The following is a 19260-nucleotide window of genomic DNA, read 5'->3' on the forward strand; positions in this document are numbered from 1 at the left end:
TAATCCCTATTTAAATCTATAGTGGTTTCTACACTGTAGGAACAAAAATCCAGAGCATATCTTTTAATTCAAATCACTCCCAGGATATCTATTATGAAAGCAGTGGAGTGGAAAAAGGGCACGGAAAGTACAAAAACAGTGTCAGAGTGAATAGAAACTTTGGGGAGCCATTACCTTGTCTGCATCGGTGGCTGTTAGCTGCATTATCTTGAAGCCATCTCCAACGTTTTCCTCAATGGTCACATCAAGAATATCATTAGGGAAAACTGGCGGGTTGTCATTGACGTCCTGCAGCGTGATCTCTACCTGCAGGAGGAAGAATAAACACCACCGTTTCCATTAAAACCTTTCAACAGATGTCAACATGAAAACAAGAAAAAAAAAACTTGTTGGACCTTGGATGATGAAGAATCTTAAGGAAGCAGTGGAGGTTATTCACTGTATGACTCTAGAGAGGCGGAAAGGTGGTGAAATTATGAAGAGTAGTGTATGACTAAGCTAAGGAGACTGAGTTATTGTTTTATCCAAATACATTTTATGTAGATCTAATGGCAGGTTAAATCTGCCCTTCTTCTTTTTTTGTGTGTGTTATGCCACATGAATAAGACAGTAGCTAAGGTTATTCATAACATGAAGAAGCAACAACAGATACACTAAAAGGTAACCTAGATTTGCGGAGTAGCAGTAACTGTGATATATCCTTGGACTTGATTGAATGTATGTAATTTGAGGTGGTTAGGCAACCTTTAAATGCTAAATGTGAACTTGTGATTAAAGATTAATGCATTAGGCTAAAGTTGAACCAAATCATTAGTTCAAATTGACAAGCAAATTAATAAATAGGTGTTTGTTATTGTGATATGAGCCTGGTAGTGGTTGCAACACAACAAGTATTAACAGCTTATATCAGATACAATATATGCATGGTCAACTGCCATAAACAAAACATACGTAAAGAAATGCATTGTGGGTATCTATCTGGTAGACCCCATATACCCCTCAGTCACTGGAGCTCATGGAAAGTGTACAATATACAAACTGAAGTGAGGCTCTTTTCTGTAGACTTACAGTGAGTGTAACATGATAGCAAACTAACAGCAACTAAGGGATTTTCACTTTCATGTCTTTGAACCCAAAATAAACACTTATTACCGTGGACCACAGACCCCCCATGTAAATGAACTTTGTCCCATGTAGTGAGACTAGCTCTGATCATTTAAATGTAATACAGACACAGCAGTGAAGAGAGAAGCTCAGCATAAGATCAATTGTATAAATAAATCATGTAATTTCAAGTAAGTCAAAGTGACACTTTAACTTTTCCTCGTTTTACAAGAGACCACATTAGCCCATGTAAGGGCCACCAACAGTTCTCGCACCACTAGTCATTATCCTCGATTGCAGTTAATACAATCATGGCCAAAAGTATGTGGACTATCCAAATTCTATCTTTTGCATTTGTTTTTAATGTTGTCTTGTATATGCCCCTACATTTTAACTAAAGGAAATCTTTGATGCTACAGCATACAATATATTAGACAGCAGTATGCTAATGGAAAGACCCTTTTCTAGTAAGATATGTCAATTCCCTCGAGCACAAAGCCAGGTCCATCATGGAAGGATTTTCCCAGTTTGGTGTTGTGGAACTTGACTGGCCCTGACCTTACAAAACCTTTGGGATAAAGACACACACAAAAAAACAACCAACAACTACAAGAGCACTGAAATTAACACTGATACAAAAGCAATATTTTGTACATCAACATACATCTACTGCTACAGTTCTAATGGGACCAAACCAACCTACACAACCGAACACCTGCAGTACCTTGAGACACTGAGAGTGAGACATGTATGGTTTCAGATGCTCTTTGTCTAGTTTGGCAATATTACATTTCCAATCATACCCCGCAACTTAAACTGTGATCTCCCCTCCTACCTCGTCCACTAACCCAAATATGCATTTCAAAGCCAGTAAACACAGCTCGTTTCTGAATCATAACAGACATTTTGCTGCGCATTCTGTGTTTATTGCCTCTATAAATATGGAAAAGCCATGTTTAAATTCTCCAGTGATAGGATCTCCATTAATGTTGACAGTGATTATGGTAATTCTTGTGCCAGGCATCACAAGATTACCCCCACCTCTCTTTCACAACCACTCGAAACACATACACACGGGTGAAGCTATACATATTATTGAAATGATAGAGGAAATTGTAAAAGAGCAAATATCTACAATGGGTTCAGCTTTTTCAAGGCAACACAAGTTTCCCAGCAGGCTTTTTTATGGAGCAGACAATGGAACTCAAGGCTGCACGACAACAGAGGTGGGGGGCCCAGATACAGCAGGCTATTCATACCCAGCTTTGGACAGGAAAAGCTTACTTCACATGTACCACAAATCTGCTTTTCAAAGAACAGTAGCAGGAAACTCTTTGTAACAGCAGCCTCACTCAGACTCTCTTTGGAAATAAAATCTCAGTTCATTAAAGATGACCCAGAAGAACAAAAGCTGAAATGGTGTCACAGTGTGTGGGTGAATATAATATCCTTCTCGCTGTTTACTGCATTGACACAAACGAGTGCAGCATGGGCAAGTCTGCACACAAGGTCACAATTACAACGGATCTCATCACTGAAGACTTGTTAATCTGATCTGCTTGTGCCGCGATGAGGATGTTGTTGTCCACTTATTGAACCAACAGCGAGTTGGTGTTTGAGTGTGTCGGCGTTGAAGGGAGATAATTACAGAAGAACAAGAAGGATTGTGTCCTGCATGGGCTCCAGCGATGCAGAAGTAACACAAACAAGCCACAATGACATCGGCTTTTCGACTCAACTTGCGCCTGAGCAGAGGGACCGGGGCAAAGTCAACAAACAATGAATATTTATCTCCCGCCCTGTGTGTCCCCCCTTGATGTGTAAATAATGCAAAGGCCCACTTCTGAGGAGTGAACTAATGAGGGTAGATGTGCAGTTTTGAGAAATAATTATGCCTCACGCTTGCAGTTTGCATTACCCAGGCTCCCACGGGACAGGGATATATCAAAGAGCTTTGGTTAAAAAAAACAAATTAATTGAAAGCAAGGTCAAGAGGGGGAGGTTAAAGGGAAGCAGGACGAGAGGTTTTGGTTCCCTCTACCTGTCTGTATAGCGGGCCTAGACGCCCCAGCAGTCGAGGCAGGTGAAACACATTAGTTTACAAGGTAAAAGATTGTGTTTCACGAACTACTGTTTCAAGTTGCAGGTGCTGCTATCTGGCTGCCAGGGTTTTATTATTTATAGGGCGGTATGAATGATTCACGCGTCAAGTGGTTCCTGAGCGCTGTCGATTATGAGACCTTAAGTGATGGAAGGTATTTGTCTAAGAGGTTGGGACTGCAGCTCGTGCTCAGCAGTGATAAATTAATCTTGTTGCAAAATTCCCAAAGCCTATTTGATATATGCAGGGATGACAGGTGGGATCATTCAGATGCCTCAGCTTATGTTATGTAATGTACTAGTCTCCTTTCTCACTCATGGAATTTACATTTTACCAAAAATAAATATTCTCCCACTAACCTCTAGTAGTTTCTAGCTAGTGCAGATCATGTTGTTAATGTGCAGAGGTCTTGAGGTATCTTACATTTCCTACTCCCAATTTAAACGGAATTACTTATTTCTTTAGCTCAAAGCATAGGGAAAATACATTTGAAACATTCAGCAACAACCCGTCTTTCCAGTAAAAATGTTATTACATTATTTTCATTAATTTACTTCACTGGAACTACTTTTAACTCGCAGAAAATAGTCCCTATGAAAACTGTTGAAAGAGAGGTCTGTGGATTATACAGAGTAACCAAAACATTGATTCTGGAAAGAAATGCTGCTGTTGAGTATTAGGGTGGAGGTAGACATTTTTAAAAGGCGCACAATACCAAAACCATCTGCGTGGCTGGGGCTAGTTGTCTTTTATGTAATTGTGGTGAACTGACCGTTAAAATCATCAAAGCGTCGCTGCTTTTTTCATTAACATGATTTCGTAAAACTGACACTCCACATCGAGCCACCTTTAAAACGATTTGCTTGCAAAGTCAAGCAGACAGCAGACATCAAAGGACAGACATCTACCTCAAGAGTAACAGACTGTACCAAAAACAATCCTTTCCAACCCACCACTGTGTAATATCCAGCGTGAGAAGAAACAGTTCTGTATACTGCTGAAGGTAGAAGCATCACCTCCATTCCTGAGAGCAAACAACCTCTGCCATTTTCCCCCAAAAGTGGAAGCAGCACACAGGTTTTCATATGTTTCCCACTTAAAAACTATCATACTTGCAGTTCTGCCAAGTCCTCGGCAGACAGGCGGACAGACAGGGGGTCTCTCTGCAGGAGAAATAGATCTATTATTTGAACACGATCCCAAGAAGGCCACGCACATATTTTGTCAGTTACAGACTCACTCAGTTATTGTTTATAACCTCAGGGTCTGATTAATTAAGTGAGCCCTGGTTTGCATTACGGATGAGTAATACAGTGCATGCCTGCTCCATTGAACACCACGAACCTCTGAGTTGAGAGGTTAGAATTCACATCATTAGCACGAAAATTTCTTCCAAAGCCGAACCTGGCTGAAAAAAAAATCAAATAATGGAACCTCTCAGTGCAACTGATGCAACACTTGGCTTGTAAATGTTGAGCTCATCTGATCGTAAAAAAACGGAGAGCAGAGTGCGCCGCCTCGTGAAATAAATAATAATTTCAGAGAGATTGATTGTCTGATTAGATGCTGCTGACGAGTCGGGGTCAAGGGTTGGGGGAAGCACCGGCTTCCAGCTCTCATTATACTTGGCCTCGGAGATTGAACGATTCCACTTTGCATCATCCATTTTTTACCGATGACCAAAACAACTGGGAACACAAAGCAAGTCCAAATATAACACTTCATCATAGAGCCAGAATCATATGCTGTTAAAAGAAATTACTCAGGCTTTGGCGCAGTATAAACAGCTAAATGGCACAAAGGAATTTTTGCAATGCCATAAAAGAGAGTGAAAACACAGAAAAGCCTTTGAAATGTGCTGATTCTACGTATAATAAATAAATAACCAAAACTGATTAATTCTGAGGTATAATGCGCTTGTTTGTTTACAATGACATGATGGTTACCAAAGGTTACATTGGTCTAATGCCCTCACGCAGGGGCTTTGTGTAATGTGAGGACAGAGCATTGAGGGCTGAGAAGAGTCGAGAGCTGATGCAGCTTGGGCTGGTTAGCAGAGTATTCCAACAGAAGCAGCAAAATACAAAGGCTCCAATTGCTTTGCTTCTCAAAAGGAGCAAGAGAGTCATCGCTGGGCCTTCTCAAATTCAGACGTAGAGGTTACATCCCTTCCAACCACTGACTGCAGAACCTCGCCCATGCAGGTCAGTAAGGACGTCCAAACTAATTCCCACAACTATCTAAACAAAGCATTACACTACCAAAAGGCTTGGAACAAAATCCCTGCAAATCTTAAAAATTATCCTTTTCCCCAAAAGTTCTCCACTAGATTTTAGAGCCACTGTACGGTACAGAGGAATCTGTCATTCCTCTAATCTTTGAAAATGGATGACGGACCGTCTGGAAACCCGGGTTCATGTCTGTGTTTGCCTTGCTCAATGTAAAAACCGTATGGCATGATCCCCAAACATCTGATGAATGCCCTGCTGTGTAGGATGAATTGTAAAGCGGGACTTGGGTGATAACATGTCACATTCAATATAATTCATATCCTGCTGCTCCAGAGATATGCAGACATAGACAATCATTAGTCACTTGGTATAGCTTCCTTCTTCACCTCTTGTGGTAGTTTCAAATGTTTAAATAGAACGTCTTAGACTCTTGGCTTCCAGATTTATGGGGAGAACTCGTGGGTCCATTGGGTCAAGGACACAATTGGCAAAAGTGCCATCTCAGCTGTGTCTTCTAATAACAAAAGGAAACATAACTAAATGATGAAGACAAGGTCAAACTGATCTCTTCCGTACGGCTTCTTCAACACGTGTACAATCGCAACTGGCTCGATCTGTCAAACAAATGCCTGAAGAGTAATTCATCTTCCAACCGCAGTCATCAGGCCCGGCAAAGTGCAAGCACGCTCCGGAGACAGGAATTTGAGAGTGCCGGAGATGGGAATGTGCCCGGGAAAACGCAGACAAAGCTGGACGTGGGCCAAACCTCAACGCACTGTGCGAGAGAGAAGTCAGGATACGATCATATCTCCCCACAAGTCCCCCTAAAATCTTCTGCAGGCCCACGGAAAGAGAAAGAAAAAAGCAAGAGTGAGTAAGAGAAAGAGACAGACAAAACAAAACAAAGCAGGGGAGCCTGCGAAGGATCACAAAGCACCTTGGTCTTATGCAACCAACAAGGGGAGAGAGAGGAGAGACGATGTTTTTAATAAAGGGGATCACTGTCCTCTCGGCGGACCACTTCACCAACTGTTAAAAGATTGTTTGTCTACAGCAGGCCCCTTCAAGCCCTGTGCAAAGCTTTGCCAAGTGAGGTTCCCTCTGAGCATTTCTGGTGGGACATATAATCCAACAGAACGAATTACACACCAGGTCATCTGGACCTGTGTATTGTTTCACAGAGGTTCTGGGCTGGTCGACATCTCTGCACACAGGAGAGGGGAAACAAATCGTGATGGATTGCCATTTGTAATGGTACTGTATCTGGCCATGAGCAGTGCAAACTGGGGATCTTCTTTACTATAAACAGCCATAACTCTCTCCCTATTAATCCTACCTGGAAGAGTTGAATGGAAAGTGTAATTAGACCTTGTGCAAGATCAGAACAGAGCTAATGGAGGCGAGGCAAGATGTAGCTCTCCTTGAGAAATTACCATAGCCTATTTAATGCAACACTCCCCTTATCCCTGATTTAAAGGTTAGGAGAACATCAAAACAAGCATTATTTCCCTCAGTCTTGTGAGATGAAAGGTAAAAAACAAAATAATTAGCCCATTTGTGAAAAGTATGCTTTGAAGAGGTAAGGAAATAAATGTATTTTCCTCTTTATCACTTGTCTGTCCTTCTAAAGAACTTCTTAAAAAATGGAAGGAGACCGTAAATGGAGTCAGCCGTCTATCGGTATCCATGTTGGTGCCACTGACTCTGCGTGAGTCTACGGCCTTATCACGCCGCTCTCTCCACAATTACCTCCAATTACAGCATTCAAGCCATGCAGACCATGAAACAGAGAAACTGAGAAACACAACACTTTGGAATTGCTCAAAACAAAACCCAAAGAACAAAAGAAACAAAGATTTTCAGATGTTTTATCATTTCTGTTACTGTAAACCTAATATTCTAGTGGTGATTCTAGTGGAAATAAATAATATCAAATACTATTATAAATGGTATTACCATTTTTGAAGACATACCACTGTCGCTCCTCTAAAACAAAATATTATACTATTTATTCTTCATTGGTTCTGATGGCTGTTGTTACCACTTCTTTAGCTGAAAAAACATTTTATGTTCAACATACGATAAGCGCATTTGTAGTTTAACAAAGTCAACTTTTTGATGCAATGCATTTTTTATACAAACTAAAGGTAAGCAAATGTTTTCCAGCCTATAAGGATGTACTCCTTCAACTACTGTATGAAAGGAAGGAAATTCCCCTAAATTCTAGATACAAACTTCAGCTTTCACATGACAGCTGCAACATAACACATTGATACAATGTAAACTCTCCAACAGTATTATGAAGTAGTCAGGGTCAGGGCCACCTGGATCACTTACATCATTTAAAATATAGCTTCAAGGTAATACATCAATGTAACACACCCAGAGGGACACTCCTTCACCATAATTAATGTACTGTTGATACATGAGTATATATATTATACTATATATATATATATATATATATATATATATATATATATATATATATATATATATATATATATATATATATATATATATATATATATATATATATATATTACAGTTAGACTGTATTTGTAATGGAGTATTTTATAATGGGGTATACGAGATTTAATCGTCCAAAGAATATAATTTTCTTCTTTTGATGCACATTTGATTTAATTATCATCATAAATACATGCAAGATAGGGAGATTTTTTTCCAAATGGCCCAGTATGTAATGTCAGGCTTCACTTCGGAAGGATTTTATCAGATAAAGACAAAATCGAAGTGATATACAGTGGGTATCAGACATCCTTTTCTAAAGCCAACAATGGTTTCCAAGACTTCTGACGAGGCTTTTAAGACTACTATGGCATCCATTTTATATTGCTGTCGACCAGTGATTAATGCAAGAGATTTAGAGGAGCTGGGGGGAAAAAATGCTTTAGCGGAGGACCTCAGTCAGGATTTGACCTAATTATTGACAAGTCACGTCTGTGATTACATCTCCCTCCTCCAGTAAGCTCATTCCTTATCCAAGAAATCTAGGTTAAATAATTAGCCTACTGTAATGATGTTTGGGACAGATTTGATTATCAATTCATTAGGTCTGGTTAGGTTTGGGAGTTTAGAAGATAGAATCAAAGGAAATGTTGTTCCCATGTATTTTTCCCAGGGATTTTCAGTTCTAGCAAAAGAGGTGAAACCTTTTTGTGGAGAGTAGTGCAGGTAGTATATTAGCATATTAATAAGGAAGAATGCTCTGCAAACTACAAAAGAAGGCCCGTTTCCATCAAAGCCATACCAATCTGTTTTACATCTCACTTTTAAACAGAAGTTAAACTGAACAGACAGAGTTATTCTTGCTTAAAAAAGGCTGAGGCGAGAATTTAAAAAAATTGTGATAATTCACTGCTTTTTACTCCATTTAAAAAAGCGTGAGCGAGGGAGTGAAGGACAGCGAGTCAGGAATGTTAGGTCTGTGTATGGTTGTGTGCCCTACTGTGTGTGGGTGTGTGTGAAGGGGTGGTGATAAAACCAGATTTAATCCGAAACAGGACTCAGATTGTTTTGTGAAAACAGGCATCCCCCACTGAAGCCCCTGTTTTCTGTGAAAGTCCCCTGCAAACCTTCACGTTGGGGGGAGCAACAGAATGTGTGTGTGTGTGGGTATGAAGGGTGTACAGACGTTTGTAGTTGTGGATGTGTGTGTGTGTGTCTGTGTGTGTGTGTGTGTGTGGGGGGGGGGGGGGGGTCATAGTAGTCAAACTTGTAGCTGACCTGTGCTCCTGAGTACCAACCAAAGCTTAAGCGATAGCAATGGAGAGAATTTTGAATTTCATCGCCAGAGTTTGATGCATTCCTGTGATGTTACATATTTCAGTTGAAAAATTGTGTTTTTCGATTTTTAATTTGGAGCAGATTTACTATCGAGTACTTCAAATGTCACAATGAGTCACCCTTGAATGCACTTAAAGTAATAGCTGCCATTATGAAATAGGATTGTGTTTGTGAGATTTGGCTTATTATTAAAAAGGAGTTGGAGACGACCTATATGGAAGAGTGAAACCCCAACTTAAATTTAAGTTTACAGAAAATCTCCATATGAATTATAATGGCGCTGTTTCTAGAATTGTTTGCAAATGTCTTGGCCCTAACAATTTCATGGGGGAACAATCCGTCTGCCTGCTTCGGATTTCCCCTGCCTTACTGCTTAATGCAGTTCTATATATTACATACAGTGGTCAGAGTCATTCAGCTCTTGAAAAATACTGCTTCATGTCAACTCAGTTATTCCTAATTCCAGAAATAACGTGCTCCTTTTTTTCCCCCCTTTCTTTTTGCTTCATCGTTGCGACAGCTATGGCTCTTTTTGGGGCAACATACATCTGCCGCGGTCATTTAAGCTTCAGCAGAACCAGCTTGGCAAGAAAACCTGATCCGAAGACATTCTAAGGGGCAAAAAAAAATTAAAGAGAAATGTTGATGAATTTAACATGAGGTGGCGTATAAAAAAAATTCTGCCAAATAACTTGACAATGAGGGACAGTTTCCCCCTGTTGAGGCCATTCATGGAAACAGACTGAATGGGCTTGTGATAGCTCTGCCTCTCTTTTCTCTGTCTTTCACACACACACACACACACACACACACACACACACACACACACACACACACACACACACACACACACACACACACACACACACACACACACACACACACACACACACACACACACACACACACACACACACACACACACACACACACACACACACACACACACACACACACACACACACAAATGAAAATGCAAACTGTGCACCAATCACACGGTAGACTATGACATGCTCATTCATATGTGTGTGGTGGTAAAACCGACCCTTCCCCCGGCATAGCGCACACATAGCTCCAAATGCACTTCCACACTACAAGGAGGTCTTACAAAGCTTCATGTTTAACTCTCTCTTATTATCATGAAGATGGGCCTTTTTAGGAGTACCATCCATCTTAATTAACAAGCCATTTGTATGCACTTCAGCCACCAAGACAAAATAGCATGGGAAGAAATCCTGTGGCCAAAGACGAATTCTAAGACATCATTAGCGGATTAAAAAAAAACTTCAATGGCCTTCCCATGTTGCCTGCACATTTCATTATCTCCCACTGCTCATGTGGATTCCCAGCTTCATCCTTTGCATTTGACTGATGCGATCCAAAACTTTCCCCACGGAGCGAGAGCCTTCGCTTCCCATTCCTTTAGAGTTCCACATAATTTGAGGCACTCTCTTCATGATTTACTGCCCCGGCTGTAACATCAATGCCTCACTGTCTGTACATCGAAAGCGACTGACGTATAGCATGTCGTTCTGTGGCTACTGGAATATGTAAATATTTTAGACGTCAGGAACGAACAAACAAATGTCAGCCTCAATATGATCTGTTTTTTCTCTCACCAGTCCCATGGCAAAGGCAGCTCTCAATAAGAAGAACTGTTGAAAGATTACTTTTTTTTGTGCCTCTGTTTTTGGCTGGTTTCTGGCTATCAATATGGTCACTTCACTTCACTTCACTGTGTGTGTGTGTGTGTGTGTGTGTGTGTGTGTGTGTGTGTGTGTGTGTGTGTGTGTGTGTGTGTGTGTGTGTGTGTGTGTGTGTGTGTGTGTGTGTGTGTGTGTGTGTGTGTGTGTGTGTGTGTGTGTGTGTGTGTGTGTGTGTGTGTGTGTGTGTGTGTGTGTGTGTGTGTGTGTGTGTGTGTGTGTGTGTGTCTTCCCCTAGGCCCTGTGTCTGCGAAACAAAAAGGAAATGTTTCAAAAACAGCCTTATGGGTAATTCGCCTTCACAGCCATCGCTTTTTCCTTTTTTCTGTTTTTGTCTGGCGGCACGCTTGAACGCAGCTGAATAGCCAAGAGACAATTCGTCTCAATTCTCCATTCAGGAAACCTACAGAGACTATTAATTGTCAACTCATAAAGGCCCCATAGACGCCCCATGAGAGAGGAAGAAGCTCATATTCTAAGACTCTTTTTTCTCACTCTCCTTCTCCTTTCTCTCCTTCGCTACAATCATCCATAACACCTTTAGGTTTTCTCCAGGGTTTAGAGGGTCGCGGTGCAGGGTCAGTAGGTGATGATTAATTCCTCAGAGCCGTTGCATTGTGGGACCCCCTTGGTTACTATGGGGTCAAAACCCCAGTTTAGCGCAAGGGTGCCATTTGTTAGTTGACCTTTCCTGCAGCTCTGACATGTCTTTTTGGGGATCAGGAGAAGGGGGAACGACTTCTGTATTTCATTTCTATTACTTCTTGTTTAAATAAATCATGCAGACTTTTACCAATAAAAAAAAAAGAGGCGAAGCGCCGAGACAACGGCACTTGTGGGCATTTGGGAATTTAACAGAAAGAAATACTCAAACAACAAAAGAGCAATGCTGTCCTTCTCCTGCCCTGACTTTGAAAGTAAAACCAGCAATCAGCAAATGTCTCAAACAAAGGGCTTCTTAAAACGGTGAACGGCGAAGTTGGAAAAAGTCGTTGTTTACTAGTGAGGAAATTGTTTAGTCTAAAAGGCAATAACACACATCTCTATTCATTATCAATATCTATGGCAAAGAATGCGGTTGTGAAGCATGGGATATAGAGCGTATACCAAACTTTTCCGCACAAACGCAAAACACACAAATAGAGCCCTGACAAGTGACATATTAATTCAACATTTACACACAATTTTAAACAATGTGTCCAGGGAAAGGGCGGACTGTGTGCGGAACCAAAATGTGTATGTGATATGTTTAGACTGAACAGTTTCGGGAAAACACAAATACACAGATTGCTTGTTGGAATACAAGAATACAATCTTATTCCAACCAGAACTGCTTTTATTTTTCCATTCATGTTTTGGACAGTTTTAAACACGATGTCAATGATCAGTCCCTCTAACCAAAACAATATTTACCCATAGTCAGTTCCACTTTCATGGCTTTGATTGTGGCATCAGGAAAAAACATCCTTATGACCACTAAACGTGCCAGTATCACTACCATACTGCCGGCCGTGAAAGGTTCATCGAATAAATCAAAACATTGGTTTGACGGTTGCACGTCATTTGGGGCAGGAGGGCAAAAAAAAAAGAGCTTTGAATGACTAAGCTGGAGTACGTCTGGCCACTGTCAGTCAGTGCACAGAAGAGGATTTAAGAAGGGCCGTGTCAGGGTAAAAGGGTTTACAGTGTCACATATGATCTAGTCACCGACAGGAACAGTCACCACCTCCACCTCCACCCGTTCAACATCCCCCCATCCACCCACACACACATACACATATGAACAGAGTCACAGCCCGGTATGCATGGACAAAACCAACCACTTGGCACGGCAGAACAGAGTGTGAATGGGGGGTGAGAGAGTGGAAAAGGGGAAAGAGGGCAGCAATTGAGAGACCAAAAAAGGACAAGTGAGGCCCTAAAGTCAATTGGGCCTCTTGTCTCTCCTCTCTGGTCCCTTTCTTTCTTTACTCTCCTCTCCTCTTATCTGCCCTTTCTTTTTGTCGTGTCCTTCTCTAAACTGTCCTGTAGGTTTTGAACTGTCTCTCACTAAATATCTAAAAACTAAATCTAAGTGTTACTGCTGCTGTTGACATCTCTTAACTCTGCAATAATCTACAGTTACAGATGAATTATCCCATGGATGTTCTGGAAAATGGTAATGTTCCTTATCTTAACTGACCTAATGCACCAGGGCCAACCCAAAAACCTGAAAATGTCCACAGCCATACCAGTAGGGCTGTACAGTAGTTATAAAGCACTGTTATGTTGTGATCAAACAATGCTACAGCCATAATGCATTATCAAGATATTTCAGCTGGGATCAAAGTGGTTCACTGATCCAAACACCAACAACGCTAACCCTACCGCCACCCTGCTAGCTTGGCATAAACCCCACCAAAAAACATTATTACATATTTTTTATGTATACTATATAATATTTTTTTAACAAAGTTAATGCTACGGTATGTCTCCATTCTGTGAAGTGTATCACACCAGACTGTCACACAGTGTGAGGAAGATTTTCCATTAGGGTGATATAATTTCCATCTGACAAGAAGCTTGGTTCGTCAGCCGACCATTGAATTCTCATCTTTCAACCCAGGGAAGGGTTTTGCTGAGCAGACATCCAAGCAGTCTGCCACACATTCATACAGTTACACACACATTCACACCTGAGAGCTGCCCAGTGCAAGCACAGCCATCTACTGTTGGCAATGAGGAGCCTTATTTCAGCAGTGTGTGGCTTGAATGAGGGGTGTAAGTGCCTTTCTCAAGGGCACCTAAATGGTATTTATTCAGATAGTGTTTTTTTTCATTTGTGTCCTTCTCCCCATGTTTTCACAGCATGTCACAACAGCTGTGGACTTTCTGGTTGCTCAAGTTGTTGTAGTTTGAGAAGCTGGTACTTACTTTTTGTTCTTACCCTTACCACTCTAATGTAATGAGCTGTATGACATAATCTGAAAGAAGTGTAAAATCGCAAAATTAGAGGGTAAGAATAAGCCCTAATTGGGTTTTATTTTCCTGTCTCTACATTCTTGATTTATATTTACTTTACAATTACTTCTTGTAACCAAAAAACTAAAAAGCTAAGCCTTAACCATTAAACTAAAGAACCACGATACGCCAAGAGCAAGTAGCTACCGGTGAACTTAGTCGATATAACAAAGCTAAAAGATACATTTGTCACCCATTTCATAATCGTGGTTGATGATTTTGGAATAAAAGTAAGCTAATTTACCAACTTGACTGTGACAGCTGTTGGCTTGAGCTTTGCGCGGTTATAGCTAAGCTATCTAAAAAGCTACTCCTCTCTACCATTTACCTTTTCACAGGGCTTTGGTCTAACATTACTTACCCAGTGTGTTTTTTTTGTCTCTGTCCACAAAGGTTTAACTCAAGGAAAAAGTATATACTTCTGAGTAATGTTTTCTCAGTTAAATCTTTCTAATCCTTAAGTTACTGCCTCTCTGTATGTCTCCACATTGTCTAGGAATGTCTTTGCATAGCACGGTAGACCTAAGACTTGGTTGGCCAAAGAAATCTCTCCAGGCCAAATAGTTTGGCCAGACAGTGGAGGCTGACCATGGAGGAAACACTTTTTGTTTTGAACTTCTTCCTTTATTCTCCAAGTTCCTTGCAGCCCTCTAATACCATGATTCAAACTCATTGGGCTGCATGATGTTTAATTGAACCACAAGCTGTTAATCCAAGGAAAGAAACTCAACTAATCCAGATTAAGGTCAGCCAGACGGGGAATGGAATCGTTCGAAGCACTCAGGCCTTCTGGGTACTTTTAAAGACCAGGCTCATTACTAGAAAGCCAAACATACTCACGTGGAACAAACACCAAACAGACTAGTACAGGGATTTTGTCATAATCTCACACCAATGACACAACAATTGTTTGTTTGTTTTCTGCTAAACTAAAAATCCAAATCAGGAAAGGACCAGCGTGAGAAATGTGTGCTTGGCCTGACCCATTTTTTTTTACAAGAGAGTTGTTAGGTGTAAGAGGCGAGCGGTTTATTTGTTATCTTCAGCAGATGAGGCTGGCATTAGTCTCATTGCTAAAACACTTCCAACTGATTCCCTCTTATCTTTCCCAGAAAGGCAAACACACTTTCTCAGTCATTATTTTCTTTTACCAGACATACATCCTAACATTATCCGTATTTCACCATTTGTCTTTCATCGTCCATCTTATCTTCTCTCACTAAGAGAATTGCCGGGCCCGACTTCATATCTTCTTGAACCCAGTGCTGACAGGCAAACTTCGTAAACCTCTCTGTTGCTCTGGCAACAATCCCATTTTCAGAGAAAATATTAAGATTATGTCATTTTCTGTTCACCACATCAATGCAACAAGGGACATTTGGACACGCTCACACACTGAATAACGATAAAGTGTAAGAAAGTGTAAAAAAGTGGGTGCTTTACAGTAACTAGTGCAGTGCCTGTAGGAAGCAGGTAGTTTATGCATGCTTAAATGTAACCCATCTATCAAAGTGGGACACAGAAACAGATGTAGCCTACACAACTGTTCATGTAATTAATGCATACATGTTGTTACCTGCCTTATTGTGTCACTCTGAACTACTGTGGTCCATTGCAGTTCTCTGATTGGGGGGTATCATGCACACTGCCAGGTTTGTAATCCTCACGTGATGCAGTGAGGTGCTTTTGGATTAATCTCTTTGAACAATGACAATGGCATCAAGCGTTGTACTTTACATTCTGCGGATATTACTGCATACCAGAAGGGGCCAACTTGCATAAGAATTGAAGTGTGGAGGTAAACCCACTTCAATAGTAATATAGAGGGAGCTTTTGGAAAATGTTGGCCTTTAAATGTGAGTTTAAATTTATTCAAATCAGTGAATATGGTCATATTCCTATGCCTTGCGCAACACCGGCCCCTGACACAAAATAAATTATGTCATAAGCTACCACAGTTTGCAAAATTATTTATTTAGCTGACACGTTTTCCCGTCTCTCTCAGATAATAATTTTTTAAGGTATGTCAACGGATTGGACTACTGCCTGATAATTTACAGTTGGTGACGGTCAAACGGTGCTCCGGAGGCCGCCATGGATAATGCATCCCACACTGTATCCCATACAGCGCTTCTCCATACACCAGTGAGTGATTTCATGCAGGACTGGACACTAACATTTATCCACAATGTCTTCGTTTTTCTTGGGACAGCAGTAAAGAGCTGGGAGAAGGACCAAATTTGGGTAGGCAGCTGTGTTTGGGGAAGGAAAACGATTTATCAAAAACAAGGAGTGATATATGCTAGCCTCTCTGCGCTAACCCCCGACTCTGCGAGCGTCGACTCATCTGCAACTGTTCTCAGAGATCCCTCGCGGCCTCAAAGACAGATACGCAACCGTTCGGAGGAGGCCTCTGCAATTAGTGCATCAACAGCTGGGGAGACCATTAGGCACTCCTGGGTGTGCACTCCATCGCCTTTGTTTAGAAAAGGACGAACAGCACCGACAAAGACAGGACACTAATGAATGGTGTCTGTCACTTTGAGTGGGGATGCCTGGGCGAGAGCCTGGGGGAAAGTTGTTCAGGGTACGATGGGAAATTTGGGGGAATAAATGGCAGGGAAGGGCGATAAAGTGACGTCAAACAAGCGTTGGAAAATATTATGAAGATCTGGACTTTCTTTTGCAGATGTTCATTACACTTTGGCCAGGGTTTAAAAAAACAAGTGCTATTGGAAGTTTGCCATTTGTCTTTGGAGAATAGATCACTGGCCGAGGCTTTGACGATGAGCTATTTGAGGCCAATGTCGTGTCTGCACTGCAATCAAACCCAAAAGGGAACGTAATGTTGGCCTAAGGAATATTACGTATACTCTATGTATTCTCAACCGCGCTCTGGAGAATTGAAGTCACTGAACGGGGTCACTTTACTGTGTGTGTGGCCGCATACAACACCTCTGAGCCCAATTACCCATCGCATTCATTTACACTGATGCAGACAACAGGTAGGATCCCAGGGAGTAACTATGGTGAAAGAGTAAGAGTGAGGGAGTTTGAAAACTGTCCACTTTATCTCAGAGAATTAAGATAACCCTGTGAATCACTCAACATGGTCTAAACCTTATCTAAGCCACTACTGACGTATTCTGCATTATCTCACCTACACTCACACACCAGCGCGTGCACATACAGACACACACACACACGTATAAAAACAAACATGGATTACAGATGCCATTTATCCTCTAAAAGTCAACCTGAGGGCATGGTAAAGTGTATGCACAGATGATAAAACCCCAAATACCCTAAATGTGGTTAAGTCTGCTTTTAGGGAGATACTGACAGAGCTGAGATACGGGCAGAGTGTTTGCATTGTGCTGCCATGGCGTCCAAGAGAGTGACAGTGATAATTTTTTCTGTGTTTTTTCCTTTTGGGTAGAGTTCAACAAAGGTTGTAAATGTAATCCATCCAAAAGAAGTGCACTCTCTTCTCTTTGCAGTGGACTACCCTCAATGTTGTTATTGGCACACGCCCTGGAGCTGGCAATCGAATGGAGTGATGCTATTTTCTGTTAAACACTCTCCTATTTCTTTCTTTTCCTTTTTTGTTTAGTCTCTCTTCTCTTCTATTCCTGAAATGCTATACAGTAAATATGTTGATTCTTTGGTCCAGTGTGGGCTAGAAATCATAGGCCTGTAATCAGTTTGCCAAACCTCTCCGCTTTCGCCTGGCCAGGCTGTTTATTTCTATCTGGATAACATTTCCCAAAGTTGGTTCATGCCTAAGCATGAAACATTCGAATTTCCAAATCCATGCTGCTGTCCTCAACAATATCCAAATAGGCCTACTTTTTGTTTAAGATTAACAGCATAAATACAGAGTATAAAAATGTACTTTGTCTACCAATTTCTCCAAAATCTATTAGCTGAGTATGGGGTTGTCAAATTTAAGGGCACTGCATCTTGGTCATTTTCCATGCATTCCACAAGTGTAACATAAGTGTATTTATGCTGCACAGCACGCTGCCCATAACCTATGACATGAAAACGAATGGGATAATTAAACCACTATTGACACTAATTAAACGTTCTCCAGCATCCAGATTTAGAAGATAAACACAACTGAGCCAGATTTAGTTCAAACTGTAATCGACTGTGGCCATCATGTCCGTAAATCAACTTTACAACCAGCATGTGGGATTTACTACAAAACCAATGCTATTCACCACTGGAAGCTATAGAAGACATGCTCTATGTGTGCATATTAACAGCAGATAATAAAAGGTTTAACGGCCCAGTGCCACACATTTTTAAGAAAATATTATTTTAAATTCCAGGCTATAGTTTGAAGACAACAGCTGGCTTTGTTAACAATCAGATGAATGTTGATAGTAGCCAAACTAACCTACTAACTCATCCTTTTTACTGGGATGTCTAGAGTACTTTAGTTAGAAGAGATGTGACCGTTTTCACATGGAGTCTTTTGCTATTTCAGAACTAGATGCTTCAAAGGAAGAAAAGCTTTTAGCAGACCACTTTTACAAAGCACTTGGACGAACTCTACATGGACAAAATATGCCCTTGCCTCAAGTAAAGAAGATGAGATAGAGTTTCCAAGTCAAACTATGCAGTGCCTCTGCAATAGGAATACAAATCATAAAAAGGACACTGATTAATTAACCATTAGTACATATATGATTTATCTCTGTAGGTGTACTGTGCAGTTTCAGGTGAGGGGGATTTGTCTACATTTGTAGTAGTTTTGTTAGTTCACAAAACCTATTTACTATATATGTAATTCTAAGTATTGAATACTTTTACCATCATACATTTTTTGAGATACCTGAAACCAAAGGTAAGACTGAAATATGTTTGTAAACAAAACTGTGGGGTCTGCTGATACAGTGAAACAGTACCTTTTCAGGTAACTTTCTCACTTCAAACAGTCTTCCAGGGTTCTAAAATGTGTTTATTCAGTTAAAAATATTCACTTTTCTGACACACCCAATGTGACATAGTGCATCTTCAATTGGCTTTTGTACCAATAACGTGTGTAAACCGTTACAATGCTTTTTCCTTCTTTGGTATTTGCTTCTGAATTAGGCGCACACTTGACAAACAAACAATGCCCGGGTCACAATGTGATCCAAACAATACCCAGTGGCCCTGTTTAGTGTCTAACCACTTCAGGCCCGATCAGACCGCAGCGACACAAGGCTGCAGGAGGTCGTAAAGTTAAACCAGCAGAAGAAGGGAAGGAGCAGGAACACAAGGGTGGGGATTGTTGGAATTCTCACAGCGCCGCCAGCACAGC

General features: G+C 40.9%; 1 protein-coding gene across 1 annotated transcript in view; it reads right to left on the minus strand.

Annotated features, from left to right (window-relative positions):
- Positions 1-19260, minus strand: part of fat4 (FAT atypical cadherin 4) — a 95206-nt gene that overhangs the window by 45100 nt on the left and 30846 nt on the right. The window contains exon 2 of the mRNA XM_080035423.1: positions 175-306. Coding sequence (XP_079891549.1) covers positions 175-306 — 132 coding nt within the window. The remainder of the gene's footprint in view (positions 1-174; positions 307-19260) is intronic.

The sequence above is a fragment of the Ammodytes marinus genome (genome assembly GCF_949987685.1).
Source record: "Ammodytes marinus genome assembly, chromosome: 10".
NCBI lineage: Eukaryota > Metazoa > Chordata > Actinopteri > Uranoscopiformes > Ammodytidae > Ammodytes > Ammodytes marinus.